This window comes from Prionailurus bengalensis, chromosome D3 (assembly GCF_016509475.1).
Source record: "Prionailurus bengalensis isolate Pbe53 chromosome D3, Fcat_Pben_1.1_paternal_pri, whole genome shotgun sequence".
NCBI classification, from domain to species: domain Eukaryota; kingdom Metazoa; phylum Chordata; class Mammalia; order Carnivora; family Felidae; genus Prionailurus; species Prionailurus bengalensis.
In genome coordinates, this window is record NC_057356.1 from 9113223 (window position 1) to 9134102 (window position 20880).

The 20880-nt window shown below is 49.9% G+C and overlaps 1 protein-coding gene across 5 annotated transcripts in view; it reads left to right on the plus strand.

Moving 5' to 3' along the window:
* The window catches only part of CUX2 (cut like homeobox 2), a 264392-nt gene that overhangs the window by 216259 nt on the left and 27253 nt on the right, over positions 1-20880 (plus strand). For all 5 annotated transcript variants that reach the window (XM_043557590.1, XM_043557589.1, XM_043557586.1 and 2 more), the window contains 6 exons: positions 6060-6194; positions 9210-9333; positions 11126-11202; positions 12071-12137; positions 14650-14698; positions 18247-18351. In XM_043557590.1, the coding sequence (XP_043413525.1) occupies positions 6060-6194; positions 9210-9333; positions 11126-11202; positions 12071-12137; positions 14650-14698; positions 18247-18351 (557 nt within the window). The remainder of the gene's footprint in view (positions 1-6059; positions 6195-9209; positions 9334-11125; positions 11203-12070; positions 12138-14649; positions 14699-18246; positions 18352-20880) is intronic.

The window sequence follows — 20880 nt, forward strand, 5'->3', positions numbered from 1 at the left end:
TGTGGGCTTCAGTTCACATCCACAGGCTCTGCAGATTCTAGCAGCAGCTCCACAGGGGAGGCACTGTGGCTGTTCCCATTTGACAGATGGGAAAACCAAGGGTCCAAGAGTAGAAAGAGTAGTCACATATTGGTTTGGGTCCCATGGAAGCAGACCGATGCTAAGATGGCATTAGATATGCAAGAGGTAATGGGGGAGATGCCTATGTAGGATGAAGAAGAGGAGGAGGAGGAGGCAGGGAGAGCCTTTAGATGGCAGTGCTGATCTGAACCTGGAGGGGAGGGGAGGAAGGAGGCTTGGTGGGAGGAACCTCAAAGAAAGTCCCAGCTAGGCTGACAGGCAGCCCCAAAGCAAGATGTACTAGTCTGCTCAGGCTGCTGTAATGATACCACAGACCAAGTGGCCTAGACAAAAGAAATGTATTTCTCACAGTTCTGGTGGCCGGAAGTCCAAGATCAAGGTGCCAACAGAGCTGCCTTCTGGTGAGAGCTCTCCTCCTGGTTGCAGATGACTGCCTTTGCTGTCTTCACGTGGCTTTTGGTCTGTGCACATGCAGAGAGAAAGAGCGCTCTGGTGTCTTCCTCTCCACATAAGGACACCGCCCTGTGGGATTAGAGCTCCAACTTTATGTCCTCACTCAACCCTAATTACCTCCTTAAAGGCCCTGTCTCCAGGTACAGCCACATCAGGGGTTAGGGCTTCAACACATGGATTTGGGGAGACACAGTTCAGTCCACGATACAAGAGTTGCCTGTTCCGGCATCAGCAGGAGTGGCCTAGCTCTGCAACCCCTGTCGGGCCCAGTTGAGGGGAGCAGCCCCAGGCAAGCCTGGCCTCTGAGCTGATGCCACAGCAGATGGCAAGTGCAGCACGTGGTATGTCACCAGCTTCTTGCAGGAGGTTTCCACGGCTGCCACAAGTCATAATTATAAGCATAAAGGCAGCACTCACTCAGCCTGCCGGGGGCCAGGCATTGTCATGGGGCTCGGCGTGCTCCCGGAATCCCTGCACAGCCTCTACCGTAGACCCTGTTATCCCCATTTTACTGACGGGGAAACTGAGACACACCGTGCCTAAGTGGCTTTCTCTGTAGATGTCACAGCAGGCTGATCCTCAGCCTCCCAGCCTGGCCCCCTCTCCCTTTGTCTGAGGCTGCTTTGGGAATTCACAACATTCATACCTCTTATGTCAAGTTAACCTGTGAAGATGTTTGAAATTATCTTTCTGCCTGTAGATCCTAGCTCTAAGGGATAAGCCCAGGGCCAAAAGCACTCACTTCAGCAGGACTCCATCCCTGTCTGATTGATATACGGTGTTGAAACACATGTAATAGGAACTTGAGCAGCGAAGAACCCAGAGACCTCTGGTGCTTTAGTTAAGGTCACACAGCAAGCCAACAGCAAAGCCAAGAACAGAGCCCTCAGGGGCGCCTGGATGGCTCAGTCAGCTGAGTGTCCAACTCTTGATTTCAGCTCAGGTCATGATCCCAGGATCATGGGATCCAGCCCTGCATCGGGCTGTGCAATGAGCGTGGAGCCTACTTAAGATTCTTTCTGTCTCTGTCTCTCTCTCTGCCCCTCTCCCCCATTCGTATGCACACTCTTTCTCTCTAGAAAGAAAGGAAGAGAGAAACAAAAGAAAAAGACGAATAGAGCCCTCAGCCTCATGCTCCTGGCTAGAAGTAGAAACTTCCCATGCCCTGCCTCAAGGCAGTTTGGCCTACTTACTACAAAGAATGGCCTGGTACCCTGAGCTCTAATCCCACCTCTGCCACTTCTGAGCTAGGTGACCTTTGGCACATGGCATCTCTTCTCTGGGCCTTTATTTTCTTGTCTGAAAAATGGGGAATAGCAGCATCTACCTTACTGGGCCTCACCTTGGGGAAATGACTTCACCCTGCCCCCTGTGCCTCAGCTTCCCTGTCTAAAATGGGAACATAGTGCTGTGGTGAAGTTTGAAGGAATTCTAATGCATGCAGAGTGCTTTGGTTGTTAGATGCGGTCACAGCCTGATAACCCCTGCCACTTTCTCCCCTCAAACTGGGAACCAGAAAGGAAGTGTGGGAAGAGGAGGCCCAAGGGCCTGTCCCAGTCCTGCCACCAACTCGCTGGCCAACTTCAGAGAAGTCACAGGACCCCCACTTTAGCCCCTCTGTGCCCTGGGGTGGGGAGCGTTGGACCCTTTCAGTCCCTCCCCAGTATGACTTTCCATGATGGAATTTTTGGGTCCCAGAGGACAGTTTAAAGGAGGATTATTGGATTCTGCATCTCCCAGGGGCTGATAAGAACATATGAGGCCCTGCCAGTCCCGAGACTCCACAGAGCATTTACCATGCAGACAGCTGACCTCCAGGTCACAAGACCAGGCGTGCTGCCTCCTCTCAGGTAATAGCAGCAGCCTTGTCACATTTACCAAGCCCAGCTATGCACCTAGCACTGAAAATCTATCTACGTTCTCTCTTCCAAACATCACAACCACACCCTACACACGTGGCCCCATTTTACAGATGAGAAAATAGAAAATGGAGGCTCTGAGAGGTTGACTAACTGTCCAAAGTTACTGGCCAATTTGGAGCCAGAATCTTCCCAAAAGTAATTCCAAGGAATTAGGAACTGTTGTATTTTTCCACTTTATTAGTGGGGAAACAGGGCTCAAGGCTCCTTGGGATTTGGACCCAGAGCTGGGCTTCAGATTCTGTGAGCTTAACCACTATGTTCTACCTTGTACCAGCAAACAAAGGCAAAAAGCCAGAGCCTTAAAATCTGCTGAAGATGTGTTGAATGGGGATCCAGCCAACCCTGGTCCTCTAGCCTCTCCTCCAGGGGCCCACCTGAGGTCAGCTTCCCCTGGATGGAGTGCGCAAAGCAGCAAGGAGTGACCCACAGGGCCCCCGAGCAGAATGAAGTGTCAATACCTGATCCCTGGAAATGGGGCGGATGATACCCTTTATCACCCAAGTGTAATTGTTTGGCTTGGGCAGGCTCGTGGCCAGCAGGCCCCCGAGCCACGAGCTGGATCTTTTCCATCTTCTTGGAACCAGAGTGAGCCCTCCATGGCCCGCTCAGAGCTGCACCCTCCCGTGTTTATCTAACTTCCCTGACCTCGGCAAGTGCTTGTCGCCTTTCTCTTCCTTTCTGAAAAACCAGGACACAATAGAAAGCATTTTCTTGAACTTATTAAAAAATCCAGACTTGTAAATTAATTTGTCCGTGTTGTACAAAGGCAGTGCAGATGGACTCATTAGCATGCACACAACAAATAATTATAGATGAATTTTTAGCTGGCCTGCCTAATGCGCTTGCTGGGTTAATTATGTCAATGTATAATTACATCAGCCCGGGGAGACATAATGGCATACCCCGCTGAGCAGGCCCTGCCTAATGATGGGGCGTGGGGGGAGTGCTGACAGAGGAAAGACGGCAGCGTTCCCGCGCACCTGCTTACCTCGGCACAAACGCCCATTGTCAGAGCCTCCCGCCACCTAAGCAAACAGGGGTGGGAGGGGGTGAGGGAGAGGGATAAAACGCAGAGGCGACCTTGTTCCAGCCGGACCTGAAGGCTCCTATGTATAGGCACTGCCCCGTTTCTTCCATCAGCAGATGTTTATTGGGTCAGGTTGCGTGGCAGACTTCGTTCACCCACGAGGGGTCCAGAGGGGAGCAAAATCAGATGCAGTCCCAGTCCTCCCTTGTGGAGTTTGCAGTCCAGTGGGTGATAATTAGGTGGACTTGCTAATCAATGAGAAGTGTAACTAAAATGAGAGCTGTCGGGGCGCCTGGGTGGCGCAGTCGGTTAAGCGTCCGACTTCAGCCAGGTCACGATCTCGCGGTCCGTGAGTTCGAGCCCCGCGTCGGGCTCTGGGCTGATGGCTCAGAGCCTGGAGCCTGTTTCCGATTCTGTGTCTCCCTCTCTCTCTGCCCCTCCCCCGTTCATGCTCTGTCTCTGTCCCAAAAATAAATAAACGTTGAAAAAAAAAATTAAAAAAAAAATAAAATAAAATGAGAGCTGTGAAGGAAAGGCACAGGCAGCTGAGAGAGCTCATATTGGAGGAATGACTGGTCAAGGCAGGCTTCCTGGAAGAAGTGGCATTTGAGTTGCAATATGAAAGGTGATTAAGCATTAACTAGCTGAAAGAGGTTAAAAGGGAGGACAGGGTGTTCCTGGCAGAGGCTCTTTCTTGTACAAAGACTCCACAGTAGGGAGGTACATTTGAGGGACTAAGAGAAAGCCAGTGTGACTGGAGCTCAGAAAGACAGGAATAGCCAGGGCTTCTATTTGTTCCAAGATGACCAAATGCCAGTCGCTGTGTTGAGCACCTTATGTGCATGGATCCTCATCCCAGCCTTATGAGGTTAGAACTTTTTTTTTTAATTGTTTTTTTAACGTTTATTTATTTTTGAGACAGAGAGAGACAGAGCATGAACGGGGGAGGGGCAGAGAGAGAGGGAGACACAGAATCGGAAGCAGGCTCCAGGCTCCGAGCCATCAGCCCAGAGCCCAACACGGGGCTCGAACTCACAGACCGTGAGATCGTGACCTAAGTTGAAGTCGGATGCTTAACCGACTGAGCCACCCAGGCGCCCCATGAGGTCGGAACTTTTATGGTGAGGCACAGAGAGGTAGGGTTGCTTGCCGGAGTCACCCAGCAATCCTAAAAAGCAAGTACGGATTAGACCAGGACCCAGGATCCATGCTCTTAATCCTGCTGCACCCCAGCAGAGAACAGTGGCTGAGCGGGTGGTGGCAGGAGACTCCAGGAGAGTGAACAGCAAGAGAGAGGGCATTTGAAAGGACTGTGGACCAGAACCAGGCCCCTTTGTCTGGGGCAAAGAGGCTCTGGCTTTCCTGGGCCCCCATGAATACCCACCTGGGCTGCTGGGTTGGAAATGTCCACATCTCTGGGACAGGAAGCCTTTGCGGCATCTGAGAAAGAGACCCAGACTTGAAACTCACCTCTGCCCTTCAAGTCACCTGGCTTCTCTGAGCTGGTTTCCTCATCTGTGAAAATCAGTTGGATCCAAGCCAGCCTCCGGGGGATGCTGGGAGCATCACGGGAACCCATGCCCGTGAACAGCTTTGTAGCCTAGAAGATGCCACACCAACCTCCGGCATTACCCAGGTGTTTGTAGTACCTGCCGAGGGTGGGGAGTGGGGAAAGTCACGTGGAGGAAGTGCTGGCGTCTAGATCTGAAGGAAGAGGAAGTGCTTCCTAGATGACAGGGTGGGGAGGGAAACAATTCCAGGCAGAAGGACCTACACATTCCTCATCTTTTAGCTCTTGAGAAATTGGGGGGTATCTTACATCCAGGGATGTATTTCACCCCCAGAAAAGCCATTGTTCAGTCAACCTCACATGCAACAAATGGTGGTGTGTTGGTCCAGGTGCACTGAGAGGTACCCCCAAGGATTAGATAGGTAGGTAGGTGGATGGTATTGAGGAAACACAGGGGAAGAAAAATGGGGAGGGAGGTGGGAGAAGTGTCAGAGGAAGGAGAGGCAGGGAACTGGGTGGCAGCATCCACACAGGACAGCCTGAGCAGTCTGTGCAGAGCTGAGCAGGCCCTGGGGGAGTCCTTGGTGCTCAGAGCAGTCCCGTGGCCCTCAGGAGTCGGCCCCATCCTGGCTGCCTGCAGGCCTTGTCTTAGAAGACTGGCCTCACGATGGATTTCAGAGTGAGGTCCCTCGTTTAATGACCTCCTGTGGTTGGAGGTATGCAAGACAGTCACATGGCCGCCACAGATGGCACCATGGAATCCAGAAAATGCACTTGCTGTGACAGTTATCATCGTTAGTAGTATTCCAGGTGGGCAGGACACGCATGCCCCTGGGGATGGCACACGCTCCACTGAAAGGGTACCTGAAGTAGACGGCTCCCTCATAAAGCAGAAATTCTACATTGGTCTCCTAAGCCATCAGAGCAACTCCAGAAGGCTCTTGTGCATGGTCCCCTCCACGCCAGCATCCTGAGAGGGACCCCCCAGGCCCTGCGGGCTTAGCCTGGGCAGCCCTCAGCCCTCAGGGCCCCCACCACTCCCGTGCTCCTCTCTCTGTGTGTGCAGACCCTGTGCCTGTGTTTGAGGCAGCGCGCGGCCTAGACGACAGACTGCAGCCCCCCAGCTTCGACCCCAGCGGGCAGCCGCGGCGAGACCTCCACACTTCGTGGAAGAGGCACCCCGAGCTCCTTGGCCCTAAAGGTACTGATAAGGCCTTCGCGGGATGTCCATAATGAAAAAACAGGCTGTGGATCTTCAACAGCCAATCTTGGCCGCCTTTGGAGGTGTCGGGGGGCAAGGAACTCAACTTTATCGTTTTAGATGTAGGATGGGTTATGGGTATGTCGCTGCAGAAACAAACCAACCCGAAATCCCAGAAGCTTAATATATTTGAAGGGTGGGAAGTTGGAGAGGATGCTCCATGGAGTCACTCGGGCAACCGAGCTGTGGTGGTCCCACCATCTTCAACACATGACATCTAGAGTCACAGTGACTGTTGACAACTTGCCAACAGGCAAAGAAAAAATGTGGAGGGTCATACTGAGGTTTATGGGTCCAGGCTCAGAAGCGGCCCGCATCACTTCCACAGCCACTTGTCATTGGCCAAAACTCATTCATATGGCCACACCCAGTTGCAAAGGAGCCTGGAAAATCTACTCTGTGCCCAGGAGTAGAGGGAAACAGGATATGAATACAGCACTGTCTCAGCACCAGATAAGACAAGTCAAAAGACTAGAAAAGCTAAAAATATAGTTTAGGTATACATATATTGTGATAAAAATGTTTAAAATCAAGAAAATGATGAACAAAATTCATCATGGTGGTTACCCCTGGCAGGCGAGGTAGAAGGTCTCCATGGGGAGAAGCAAATGTGCACTTGAAAGCTCTTGGTAGCCATCTAAAGGTGTTCATTGAGCTTCAAGCCCAGAACTGTCATAGGCACTGGGGACACAGCCAGGAGCAAAACAGACAAAAATCCTTGCCCTCGTGGCACTGACCTTATAGAGGAGAGACTGACTGTCAACCAAGAAATGTTAAATATATAGTATTTCACATGGTGAGAAAGATTAGGAGGAAAATTAAGCAGAGAAGAGTCAGGTTTAGGGATACTTGTCTAAGGAATAAATGAGGAGGATTCACCTCAAAGTTCAGCAAGATTACCTTCTCTCTCTCTCTCTTTTTTTTTTTTTTTTTTTTTTTTTTTTGTAAAGGGCCAGAGAGTAAATATTTCAGGCTTTGTAGGCTTTCTGTTACAGCTACTAAACACTGTTTAAAAAAAAAAAAAAAGCCATAAAACATATGTAAATGAGTGGGTGTGGCTATATTCCAGTAAAACTTCATAAACAGAACAGGCAGTGGGCCAGATTTGGTCCAAGGGCTGTCTTTGCAGAACCCTGGTCTACCTCCTAGAGTTGTGGAGAAGGTAATGGCCTGAGGCATGCCAAGTCAAAGTTTGACTGCTGTGGCACACTCCCAACTTCACAGCCCCCTCCCATCCCCCCAGTGCCTAGTGGACACCTGCTGTATGCCTAGTCCTGGGCAGAGTCTTCTGGGGAAGATTTGTGGTGACTAAAATACAGCACTTTCGCCGACTCTCTTCCCGTACCCAGAATGCCCTTCCAGCCTCCCTGACAAGCCAGCTTGTCCCTCTAGGTGCCTCTAGGGTTTGAACTTCCTTCTATCGAATAATGGTAGTTGTGGGAACTGCCTCTTCAGAGCATTTGCTCTGTGCCAGGTCCCTTTCACACAGTGTCCCACTGTCATCTTATATCAACCTTCTGAGGTACCACTGGCCCCATTTTACGAAGGGGTAACTGAATCTCAGAAGCAACAGGTGGCCAAGCAGGAATTCAAACCAAGGGCTCTTGCCCTTGGCCCTAGGCTGTGTCTCTCCTTGAGAGCACGTGTTACTCTGCATCGTAAGGGTCAGACCTTGTTTGTTTGTTCATTTCTGTGGCCTCAGCCCCTGGAATATTCCCAGTGTATGTGTGCGTGTGTAAGAACGATCCAGGCCCTGACCGCTCTGTCAGGCCCTCACTCTGCACACTGCCCAGCCCTGCACTCACCCTGCTGTGCCAGGCTCACAGTAGGAGTTTAACAACCAGGACTGAACTTAACTGACTCAGGCCCAAGGGCAGGAGCCCAGATTTTGGAATTCTTGAGACATCCACACTTGATGGCTGGCCCTTGAGCAGCCTTTCTCCCCATGAAAAATTCAGTACCAAAGGCACACACTGATCCCCTACAGGAGCCACCAGGGGCTTGCAAAGGTAGAACTGATGTGGGCCCTGCCCAGGGGCACCTGCAGGTGAGGTCAGCTATGACTGAGCATCTGAGTATGTGCCACCACCTATGGAGAGGGGAAGTTAAACCTAGAGTTACCCCATGGCCCGGCCATTTCACTCCTAGGTAATATATACTCCAAAGAACTGAAAACAGGTGCTCAAACAGAAACGCATGGGCACATATTCACAGCAGGGCTATTCACAACAACCAAAGGTGAAAACAACCCAAATGTCTATCAGCAGATGAATGGGAAAACATTTATGACATATCCGTAAAATGGAATATTATTTAACCATAAAAACAAACCTAGATGAACCTCAAAACAGTTTGCTAAGTGAAAGAAGCCAGACACAACAGGACATACATTATGTGTGATTCCAGTGATATGAAATATCCAGGATATGCAAATCCCCACGGACAGAAAGCAGATTAGTGGTTGCCAAGGGCTGGGGGAGGGGGAAAAGGCGTGACTGCTTAATGGGGACAGGTTTCCTTTTGGGGTGATGACAGTGTTCTGGAATTAGTGCTAAGGGTTGCACAATACTGTGAATGTACTAAATGTCACTGAATTGTATACTTCAAAATGGTTAAAACGGTGAATTTCATGTTATGTATACTTGCTCATGACTCTTAAAAAAGTAAGAAGGCCAAGGAGGCTAGAACAGGTCCAAGAGGGCAAAGGAAGCACCTGGGCCTGCTGTCTGAGGCTGGCACTATGGGGACTTGACTTTTGTGCACACACACCCCCCACGGCTACAACCCAGCCGACCATGTGATGGCAGGTCTCCACAGCCGCACTCTCCCTAACACTCGAGTTTGAGAAATCAACTCTTATCCCAGCACTGCCGATCTGTCCAGTTTGCAGAAGGCGGCTCTGGCTGCCATGTCGCTTCCAGCGATGGGCGGTTTTCCCTCTTTTCCTCCCTCCAGAGCAGAGAGAGGGGACGTCTCCGGCCGGACCCACGCTGACCGAGGGGAGCCGCCTCCCAGGCATTCCCGGCAAAGCCCTCCTGACAGAAACTTTGCTGCAGAGAAATGAGGCAGAGAAACAAAAGTGAGTGGGGAGGAACAGGCGGGGCCCTGCTGCCCCACCTGGCTGGGAGGTGGGACCATCAGGGAATCTGGATTCAGGTTGGAGATAGAGATCCAGGCCTGGTTCAGTGGTCAGCCCTGGGCAGGTCACATCACCTGTCTGAGCTTCAGTTTTCCCACCTGGGAAATGGGACCAATGGCGGTATATTAGGCAGGGTTCCCCGGAGAAATAAAACCGGAAGGATTTTTTATTTTAATTAATTAAGACGTGTATTTCAAGGACTTAGTTCACACAGTTGGGGCTGGCAAGTCTGAATTGGTAGAGCTAACCAGCAGGCTGGAAACTGTCAGGCGGGAGTCAGTGCTGCAGTCTGGCGGCAGAATTCTTCCTCAGTTTTATTTTTAAGACTTGCAACTGGTTGGATGAGGCCCACCCACAGTATTGAGATTATTCTCGTTTACTTAATGCCAGCTGACTGCAGATGTTAACCCCATCTGCAGAATACATTCACAGCAACCCTGAGATTCGTGTGTGATTGGACAACTGGGTGCCAAAGCCTGATCAGGTGGGCAGGCCGTATCAACTCCTAGTCTCCGGTCAGAATGAATGTATGCACTTAGCTCAGTGCTCACTGGGAATATGTCAGTAGATGGTTGCCCTTACAGCTGATGTGGGAGCAGTAATACCTGGATTATTATAATTTCTGGATTCTTGGGGCTTTTCTAGGCCAGTTTCATGGTGGTCATTACATTTAGCCTTTCATTCACTTATTCCTTTATTCATTCATTCCATGTATTTATGAGACCACCTGCTGTGTGCCAAGCACTGATCTAGGGACACAGCAGTGAACAAACCTCCCTGCCCTCCTGGAGTTTACCTTCTCATGAGGAAGACACAAAATAAACAAGATAAAGTCTGCTACATGAAGATAAGGGTTGTGAAGGAAAAGAAAGCAGAGAAGGGGGGATGACATTGAGGCTGAAGTTTTAAATAAGGTATAAGGGGAGGCCTCACTGAGAAGGTGAGGAAAGCCCTGAGAGGGTGGGGGTGAAACTTGCAGATATATAGGGGAAGAATGTTCTACGCAGAGGGGACAGCCAGTGCAAAGGCCCTGAGGTAGAAACATGCCTGGTGTGTTTGACCAGCAAGGAGATGAATGTGGCTGGAGTGGTTTGAGTGAGACACCCACTTTGCCAATGTGTAACACACACCTCACCCTCAGTGAGAGGGTGAGGGTGTAGGATCAGAGGTAAAGTTCCTTCTCTAGAGTCTCTGATTCAGACAACATAAGACCCAAGCTTTGTATAAATCTTCCCCCAGTCCAGCTAGGGCCCTTGTTTCTCTGCTGAGACACTTGTATCACACCTAAGCTCTAGGCTATAGTGGGCTGGATGACCATCCCAAACTCCTGACACAGAGAAGGGAAAAAATGCCTCCCCGGGGACAGGAATAGTAACTAATGATATTGAGGGAACACTGGGTACCAGGCATCATACTGAAGGTGTTTCACAACACTCACAGAGGCAAACCCCACTAGAAACCTTATTGTACAGGTGAGGAAACTGAGGCCCAGAGAGGCAAAGTCACTACCTGATGTAGGTCCACCCAAATGCTGCCACACAGTCAGCAAAACATCAAAGTGGCCAAATGCCTGAATGTCATGTTTAAGGACCCTTTAAAAAGGCAGGGGCGTAGATTACAGAGAACAGGTGAGAGGGGTAGGAAGACAGGAGGGCCACCTTGGGGACCCAGGCAGGGCCCACCCACACAGGCACGAGCAGAGCCATTCTGAGCAGGCCCAGTCTCTCTGCAGGGGCCTTCAAGAAGTACAAATCACTTTGGCAGCCAGACTGGGGGAGGCAGAGGAAAAGATCAAAGTCCTACATTCAGGTATGTATCTGGCATGTGTTCCCTGGCCCCGTGCAGCTCCCCAGCCCCGTCAGACCAGGAGGAGGAGGAGAAGGGGACAGTGACACTGTGAACACAGGCTCAGGTATTCTAGAATCAGGAAGGCAAGAGGGGAATTTGGGAAGGAAGTGGAAGTGGACCCAGTGGGGGTCCAAGCCCCGTCCCCAGAGGCCATATTGCCGTGGAGAGAGGCCTTGAGAAGTAGAATTAAATCAGGGGTGGCAAAGGCAGTGCCTGTAGGGGCCAGACACACAAACAAGCAGCCAGATTAGGGAAAGCCGTAGGAAAGGGTGGGATCTGGAGCAAACTAGAGGACGTGGCCTTGACTAAGAGATGGCCACTGCTGAGCACCAGCCAGCCACTGCCATATGGCCCAATGTCACCAAGATTTTTTGGAGATTCAGAAATCTGGAATTTTATGAGAAATCTCCCATTTATTATAATATACACATATCCGTTGACTTCATTGCTCCTCCCTGTCCCCCTCACCTGCCAGGTCCAGACCTCAGGATGGGTGAGCTCATGGATGGATGGCCCCACCCAGGTCCTGGAGTGACCTAAGCATGTTGGGTAGCTCATACCCAAGGCCATGGGATAGACAGACCCCTACCACTTGCCTGGGTCCCCTGAGCTTCATAAACTCCTAGAGGGTGATCTCATCTGCCCTCCGGCCGGCTTGAAGCCCCTCCAAGGGCAGGAAGCTCTACCTGTCACTGGTTCTAAAGACCTTCAAAAGAAAGGTCTTCCTTCACTACCTTGAACCTCATTCTACTTTCTGGGCCCTGCAAGCAGGAGTGGGTTCCTGGGGAAAGCAGGGGGCACTTCACCCTGGCTCTTTACTTTTTCCCAGCGTTAAAGGCCACACAGACAGAGCTGTTGGAACTGCGGCGGAAATATGATGAGGAGGCAGCATCCAAGTAAGTGAACACCCTGCTGAGGTATGCCTCCTCCCTCTGACCCTCCCAGACATGCCTCCTCCCTCTGACCCTCTCAAATACGCCTTCTCTTTCTGAGTCTTCTCCCTCTGACTCACCGCCGGAAGCACCTGTTTCTTTAAGCACCCTGTGTTCCCCACCCCCATAGGCACACAGCTGTTCACCAGTCATTTGCTGTGCCATTCATGCACCACAGAGTATACATGACATTCTGGGTCGTGGCGGAGCAGGGTCTGCTGGGCAGGGGCCTCCCCGTCACCCCAACCTCCTAGGACTGTCTTCACCACAGCAACCCAGGCCAATCCTCAGCCGAGTGTCATTCACTTAAATTACTCTGGACTCAACGTGGCCATAAGACATCACTTATTCCACAAACACTTATTTAGCACCTACTGTTTACCCAGTGCTGTGTTGGGTCCCTGGAAGAAACATCAGAACGTGGCCCTGACCCCAGCTAAAGAGAAGAGACAGATGGTAACTGATGATATACAGTGATAAATTCGCTCCTTCACAGATACTGTTGAGCACTTACTGTATGCTCGGCCCTGTTCTGGGCACCTGGTGAACACTAAGAAGGGAAGAACTGAGAGCAGCAAGAGAGAATAACAGGGAGGGCGGGTCCTATTACCCAGGGTAGTCACGGAGGACTTCCCTAAGGAGATGACCTTCAGAATGCAACCCAAAAACGAGAAGGAGATGACCACGTGAAGAATGCAATGCCAGGTTGAGTGCTGGCGGCAGGGGGACAGCTTGCACGGAAGAAGGCCCCGAACATGCCTAAAGCATGCGCGGCTTAGAGTCACCAGATACTCCCCGCAGGCCTCTTGTGTCCCCCACCCCACACTCAGCAGAGAGGCAGCCGAGGTGGATGAGGCCTGTCCTGGCCCCCTCGATGCTGGCAATCTGGGGGTTGGAGGGCAGGAAATAAACAAATGACCACCCTGGGGGTAAGTTGAGAGAGGCCTCCCAGGAGGACACTTTAGAGCTAGGTTTTAAAATTTTCTTTTCTTTTTTTTTTTTTTCTACTCCCACCAATTTTAATACAAAAGGCTGGAGGGCACGGTGGTGGGAGGGGGGCAGGCATCAAGCAGGGGCCGGGCTGCCAGTGCCAGCACAGCAGTGACCTTGCAGATCCTGGATGCCTGGTCCCTTCGTTTCCACACCAGTTTGAAGTGGTTTGTCATACGCTTCCTGCACGACATTTTCTTCTCTATCCTTGAAACTGGATTACTGTGGCTTCCTGGTGGCATAAAACTGTTTGCAGTGTTTTATACCCTTGGAAATATTGCTGCATTAGCCAGTACTTGCTTTTTTTTTTCTTTAATTTTATCTTATTTTTAATTTACATCCAAATTAGTTAGCATATAGTGCAACAATGATTTCAAGACTAGGTTCCTTAATGCCCCTTCCCCATTTAGCCCATCCCCCTCCCACAACCCCTCCACCAACCCTCAGTTTGTTCTCTATATTTAAGAGTCTCTTCCGTTTTGTCCCCCTCCCTGTTTTTATATTATTTTTGTTTCCCTTCCCTTATGTTCATCTGTTTTGTCTCAAAGTCCTCATATGAGTGAAGTCATATGATATTTGTCTTTCTCTGACTAATTTCACTTAGCATAATACCCTCCAGTTCCATCCACATAGTTGCCAATGGCAAGATTCCATTCTTTTTTATTGCTGAGTAATACTCCATTGTATATATATACCACATCTTTTTTACCCATTCATCCGTCGATGGACATCTGGGCTCTTTCCATACTTTGGCTATTGTCGATAGTGCTGCTATAAACATTGGGGTGCACATGTCCCTTCAAAACAGCACACCTGTTTCCCTTGGATAAATACCTAGTAGTGCAATTGCTGGGTCGTAGGGTAGTTGTATTTTTAGTTTTTTGAGGAACCTCCATACTGTTTTCCAGAGTGGCTGCACCAGCTTGCACTCCCATCTTTTTTTTTTTTTTTTCTTAATGTTTTATCTTAGAGAGAGAGCTCGTGTGTGAGCAGGGAAAAGGCAGAGAAAGAAGGACACAGATGATCCGAAGTGCCAGCTTTGTGCTGACAGCAGTGAGCCCGATGCAGGGCTCAAACTCATGAACTGTGAGATCATGACCTGAGCTGAAGTCAGATGCTTAACTGACTGAGCCTCCCCAGAGCTGGGCTTTAAAGCTCAGGGTCCTGTTCTCTTAAGGAAGGGGATCCTGGGTAGAAGGCACAGCAGGGGCAAACACGTGGTAGCTCTGTGGACAGCTTAAGAGAATGGACCCCTGGGGGAGGCAGGAGGCCAGGCTGCCCGGAAGGGGCGCAGTGCTGAGGCCCTGTTCCCATTCCCCCAGAGCCTGAGCTCTTTTCCTCCCAGCCTGGTTTCTCTCCAGTAGGAAGGGTAGGGGGCAGCCTCCTCAGCCTTCCATTGCAAGACCCTTAGGTTCAGGCAGGGGCTGGGGCTGTCAGCCTGGTGGCTGCCGGAAGCCCTTCTCAGGGTCTTATCTTTCTGTCTCAGGGCAGATGAAGTCGGCCTGATCATGACCAACTTGGAGAAGGCTAATCAGGTGAGAAGACGTGTGCCAGGGTGGGGGTCTCGGGCGACGGGGGAAAGGGACTGAACCCAATCAATATGTATCGAACCGTGTGCCATGCTGAGTGCTAGGGCTGGGCGATGTTTGGGACCCTGAGCTCCCAGAAGAAGGAGGGGGGATGCTGGCAGAACACTCAGAAATAGGGTGACTCAGGCAGCAACAGTCAGGGAAGGGGCACCTGACCAGACACAAGGGTCAGGGAGGAAGACGTCCTGGAGGAAGGGCCATGTTGCTGACACCTGTCGAATAAATTGAAAATGTAGAGGGATGGCATTCCAGGCCAGGGAACAGCCTGGGTAAAGGCCAGGAGGCTGCCTACAGAGAAAAGCCGGTGCCCTTCCCCGGTGGCTGCTGTGCAGGTGACATTTTCCAGGTGTCTCCAGACAGCAGGAGGAAGGCAGCAGAGCAGTGACTGGTGAGCCCAGCCCGCAGGCCAAGCTGGGCGGTGGGTCTGTCCCAACCAGACTGTATGAGGAACCGTGTTCCACAGAGCCTGGGGTGGTGACAAGGGACAAGCCCTAGTGGCTTCTTTCCCTCCCTCCCCACCAGGGGCCTCCTGCAGCCTTCTCACTTGATCCCAGCCACACCAGCTGAGCACTGGGTGGACCCAAACTTCCTCGGGGCCCCATCTTCTAGTCCCAGCCCGGGTCCTTAAAAGCCCTTTAACCTCTACGAGTCCCCGTTATCACTTACGTAGAAAGGGTCCTGCACTCTGCCTTCTGGCCTCAGATGTGTTGCTGTCTGGTAGACAAAGCTGGCAAGACTCTGAAAGGAGGCGAGGTGTGGCCATGGGGTCTTATCTGGAGTCTCAAGGGCCCAACACATCTCTACTTGCCCCCGGGTCCCTGCAGTGCCAGCAGCCAGGGACATGGCCAAGAGGGGCCAGCAGGATGACAGAGCAAGTGGTCATTTCCCCAGAGGAGCACACTTTGCAGCTGGGTCCTGAAGCCCAGGAGCCGTTCTCTGGAGGAAAGGCATTCCAGGAGAAGGCACAGCAAGAGCAAAGGCCCAGAGGATGGCTGTGCAGGCATAAGGGCAGCCCTGCTCCCGCCTGTAGAGGAAACTTGGAAAAGGGTAGCATTCATAGGGTGATGTTTTTGAATAGGCAATACATTTACATAGTTCAAAACTCAAAAAGTTTGAACTCCCTTCTCCCTCCCCAACTTGGCTCTCCGGTTCCCCTCCCCCTGGCAGCCTCTCTTAGCTATTTCTAAGGTCCCTTCTAGAGATCCATTCACAAGCCCATGAATATGTCTACTTTTACCCCTTTTTAAAACACAAACTATAATATATACTGTACCCACCCTTCTGAGCCTTATTTTTTCCATGTGTATATCTTAGAACTCATTCTATATCTGAATAAAAGTAGTCCGTCTGTTTTACTGCCTGTAGCATTGTAGTACGTGGACGCACTGTCTCCCAACCCAGGGATGGCAGACTTTCCGTAAAGGGTCAGAGAGTAAGTATGTTTAGGTACGCGGGTCTCTGACACAGCTGTTCAGCTTCGCTGTATGTGAAAGCGCAGACGGTATGCAAGTGAGTGAGTGTGGCTGTGTACTAGAAGAATTTAATTTACGAAACAGGCATCAGGCTGCAGTTTGCCCACCGTGGTCTAACCAGTCCCCCGTTGATGAAGATTTATGGTATTTCCAATCCTTTACCATCGTCATCAGGACCACAGTGAACGCCCTTGCACGGATATCTTTTCACACGTGCGTGAGCCACGTGTGAATTTACATAGGGTAAATTCTTAGAAGTGGAATTACTGGGCTGAGGATCTGTGTGTTTTTATTTGACAGATGTGGCCAAACTGCCCCCCCCCCCCGTGAAATTGTACCAATTTACACTCACTGTAGCAAGTTAAAAGAGGGCCTGTTTCCTTATAGCTCGCCAGTATTGTGTGTCATCAAACTTTTGGATCTTTGCCCGTCAAGTAGGCTCGAGAACAAAGCTCTTAGAGTAGTTTGGATAGGAAACCATTTTTTTAATGTTTCTTTTCTGAGTTTAAAAGTAAAACTTCATTATAGAAAGTATGGAGAAGAAAATAAATGTCATCCTATTAGGGTTTTTAAAATCTGTATTAATATTATCCAGAATGTGAACAAGAGGATTCTGGAGCAGAGCAGGTTGATATTACTAGTAATAACCCTGCCAGTTCGCCCCAGTTCTTACCCCTGAGGTGACAAGAATCAGATAGCACCCCGCACGCACCAGAGTTTGTACTGTGGCCAAGGAAACCCCCCCCCCATGTGACTCTGGGTCGTTATATAGGAGAGGGACTTTCTGAGAGAGGGAGAAAACTACCTCCCAAGTGCCAGTATGAACAGAAGGGTGAGGATCCTGGGTTCTTCACATGTGGAATGCAAATGCTTCTCTCCAGGGGAAGATAAGACTGGTAGGTTTCTAGCAACTTTAAACCCAGCTTTACAACCCAGGGGATGTCATCCGCCATTGACGTGTAGACACATGCCTTCAGAGAGGTAAATCCCGCTGCAGTTCTTCCTGGCTAATCAGTCACAAGCTGATTTCCAGGCTTGTCATTTTGCCCACATCCTAAATTTCAGTCAGATTTGCTTGGAAAGCCCAAACTGTGCGGAAACATAAAAGTATTTCTCTACAGCCCCACACACCCAAAACCTTTGCCAAAACAAAACTGTCTTGAACCATTTCTGTAACAAGGCAGGATACCAGTAAGTAAATGAACAAATCAGTTAAAAAAATAAATTACCAAACTGTGAACATGGATGTGTGTGGGTCTCCATGTGCATATAATAGGCATAGCATCTTGATTGCCAAGGTCAGCGTGTAAGTCAACCACAATCTGTATAACCTGCACCACCAGCTGAGGGAAAAAGTACAGTCACAGCTCTTCCAGTTTTAGTGAAGTTAACCAATTACTGACACATTTATATGTGTCAAGCACCTGGCTAAGATACCTAATGAGCTGTATTTTACCAGATCACTTACTTTGCAAAACAACCCTAGAAGGTAGTTACTTTTATCATCCCCATTTTACAAATAGGGAAACTGAGGCTGGGCAGATGAAGTCTCTTGCCTAAGGTCACACAACCAGGGAGTGACAAAGTACAGATTTCTCTCTAAAGCCACAAGGCTACATTGTTAACTCTTGGAGTCTCTCTTCCAGGCTTTTTTCTTAGAAATTTTTGAGGAGTTAAGATCTACCATAGACCCAGTTCAGTAAACTGGCCTTCTGATTTAGATGTATTTCGGAACACCTCTGCAGTAGATGTATTTCATTGCCCCCATTTCACAAGAGGAAAACTGAGACCCAGAGAGGGGAAGTGACTTGCCCAAGGGCCTGCCACAGCTCATGGAAGCCACCTCTGCAGACCCTCCATCCAGGCCCCATTCCATGCTAGGTGACATGGGAGCTGGAGACAAAGGCCCAGCCCTGCCTGAGGCATGCAGAGTGATGGCAGAGGGCCATGGTGGGATCCAGTATGGCCCTGTTCACCTCTTAACTGCGCTTGCCCCAATTCTCCCCCCCACCCCACCCCCAGCGAGCTGAGGCTGCCCAGCGGGAGGTAGAAAGTCTTCGAGAACAACTCGCCTCAGTCAACAGCTCTATCCGCCTGGCCTGCTGCTCCCCCCAGGGACCCAGTGGGGTAAGGATGGTGGGAGAGTCAGAGGGAAAGGTTGGGAAACGCCGTGTTGGTGAGTATGAATATGTGGATGACGTCTTGTGAGTCAGTCATGTGCCTCTGTGTGAAATTATGCACATGACTGTATGTGGATACAGTGGGCATAGCATTGCCCAGGTCAATGCATAGTTTACTATAATTACTATGACTTGCTTTACCAGCCGACGGTCAAATTACAGCCAGAGCTCTCTTCAAGCTCAAGCTTCCATATGTGATTAATAGGAAGTCCAGCATCCTCCTTTGGAGGCCGTTCTTTACTCCAAATTGTCCAAAAATGCCAGCAACTTACTCAGGCCAAAGAGGACCATTTCTATTGCCAGATGCCTGGCAAGAATGGGTGGGAGGGAGGTAATTGGAGCTGTAGAGTGGCGGTGCGGTTTGGCGGTTGCCACCAGGTGTCGCCATTGACCACTGGTCCTCAATTCCTGCCAGACTGCAGTGGGACCGCTTAACCGAGATGGGAGACTGACACTCCCGTCAGCCCTTAGTTCCGAAAACATGATTCCGGTAGGGCTTCCCAGACAGCCACGTGCTACAAAGAACCAGTCTTTAGTCGTCAACCTTGAGGTTCCTGTGTTAAGCCTGCTTAATTAGTGCATCTTTTTCTTTCCTCCTGGTTGGTGCCCCTCTGGGGTCCTGGGGTCATAGAGATATCATTCAGAGCCACCCAACCTACCCTTCTGTCATGTGTTAAGGTCTCCATTTCAAGACACCTGGCTGGCTCAGTCAGTAGCGCAGCTCTTGATCTCAGGGTAGTGAGTTCAAGCCCTATGTTGGGCATGGAGCCTACATTAAAAAAAAAAAAAAAAAAAAAAGAATCTCCATTGCTCCTCTCCCAGAAAGCCTCGGGTTTCTTCTGTAAGCTGGTCCACCTTCTTTCCAGATCTCTGCATACCAAGGGACTAGATTCCCAATTCCTTACATAATAACGGGTCTGCTCCAGGGTGATTTGCAGTCTCCATCCATGAACCTGAAATGGCCAGCATGGTTTTCACTTCAGCCGACACCCTGGTACATAGACCAGTGTGCCTGTGTCTGTCTTTCTGTTTAAAGATTGGAATATGTCTCCATGAACGTGTGTTACTATGAATGTGTGTGTCTGTTGGTGGCCTTTGGGCAAATAACTGTATCCTTAATCTAACTGTGCCTCGGTTTCCTCATCTGTACAAGTAAGACCTGGACCTGCCTTGTAGAGCTATTGGGAGGATTACACGTAAAGTACCTAAAACAGGGCTTACCCTATAATCTCTGCTCAGTGGATATTTGATGATACTATTCGTAGTAGTAGTAGTAGGTTTGGGGTGTGTCTGAGGTGTTTTTGCCCACGGCTCATGTGATCTCTGAGCACATACGTGTCTCTGTGTGTCACAGTGACATGTCCATCTGAGTATACCTCTTTAATACCTGGGTATTTCTGTGTGTCTGCATGTCAGCAGGAGGACTCCAGCAGGTCCTTGTGTCAGTGTGTGCTATGTCTGTGTCCCAGGAGGCAGTGTGTATATGGCAATGTGCCTGTATATCTGTGCAACGCAAAGAGTGAGCACAAGAGAGGCTGAAGGCAAGAGAGCTCATGAGGACACCTCAGAACGAATTTGCCAGTGGTTCTTAATTAACCCCCGTGGAACCCAGCAAATGCCTGTGCTAATCAGCCATAGGGAATTTTGCCGGTTTGGAGGGTGAGTTTTTCTGAGCACAACAGTGGCGCTCGATGCTAATTAATTTAATGTGTTAATGGCATCCGCTTCCTGTTTTAATTGGCATTTATCTCCCTGGAAGAATAGCCAGTATTGGTAGTGGTAGGTTGTGTTTTCTGTTTTGTTTTGTTTTGTTTTGTTTTGTTTTTTCTAACGCTTCTTAGATTCATTTGTAACTGAGCTCAGGACCAGCCCGACTTCAGGCCCTCCCAAACATCAACCTCCTTTGTCTTTTTCCAGGACAAAGGGGCCATTTCCTAAAATCTGGAGGAGCCATGGGGCTTGGGGCTGAGGGCAGTAGCTGCAAGGTCTCACATCTAACCCTGAGGGTCTGCCTGGAATGGAGGGGAAACATCTCGCTGGGATAGGAACTGTGCCCAGTGTAGAAACCTAAACCTTTATCTGTGAGGTAACCTCTGCCGGGAATACCCAATCCCTACCACTTCCTCACCGGGTATTGCCCTTTTTTTTTCATTCCTTTTTAACAAATGCTTTCTGAAGTATAATATATAGAAGAAAAAATGTGCTTATCAGCTTATCATAAGTGTATAGCATGTTGAGTTTTTCCGAGATACTGTAACCAGCAACCAGTTCAATAAGTAGAATATTCCCAACACCCAGAATAATGCCCTCCTGTGTTCCCATTCGGGGGCTACTCCCCAAGGGGAACCACTCTCCTGACTTATAATAGCACAGCTGGGGTGTGGCTGTTTTCATTACCTGATCTTAATTGGAACACACACACACACACACACACACACACACACTTTTGTGTCTAGCTTCTTTCACTTCATAGTAT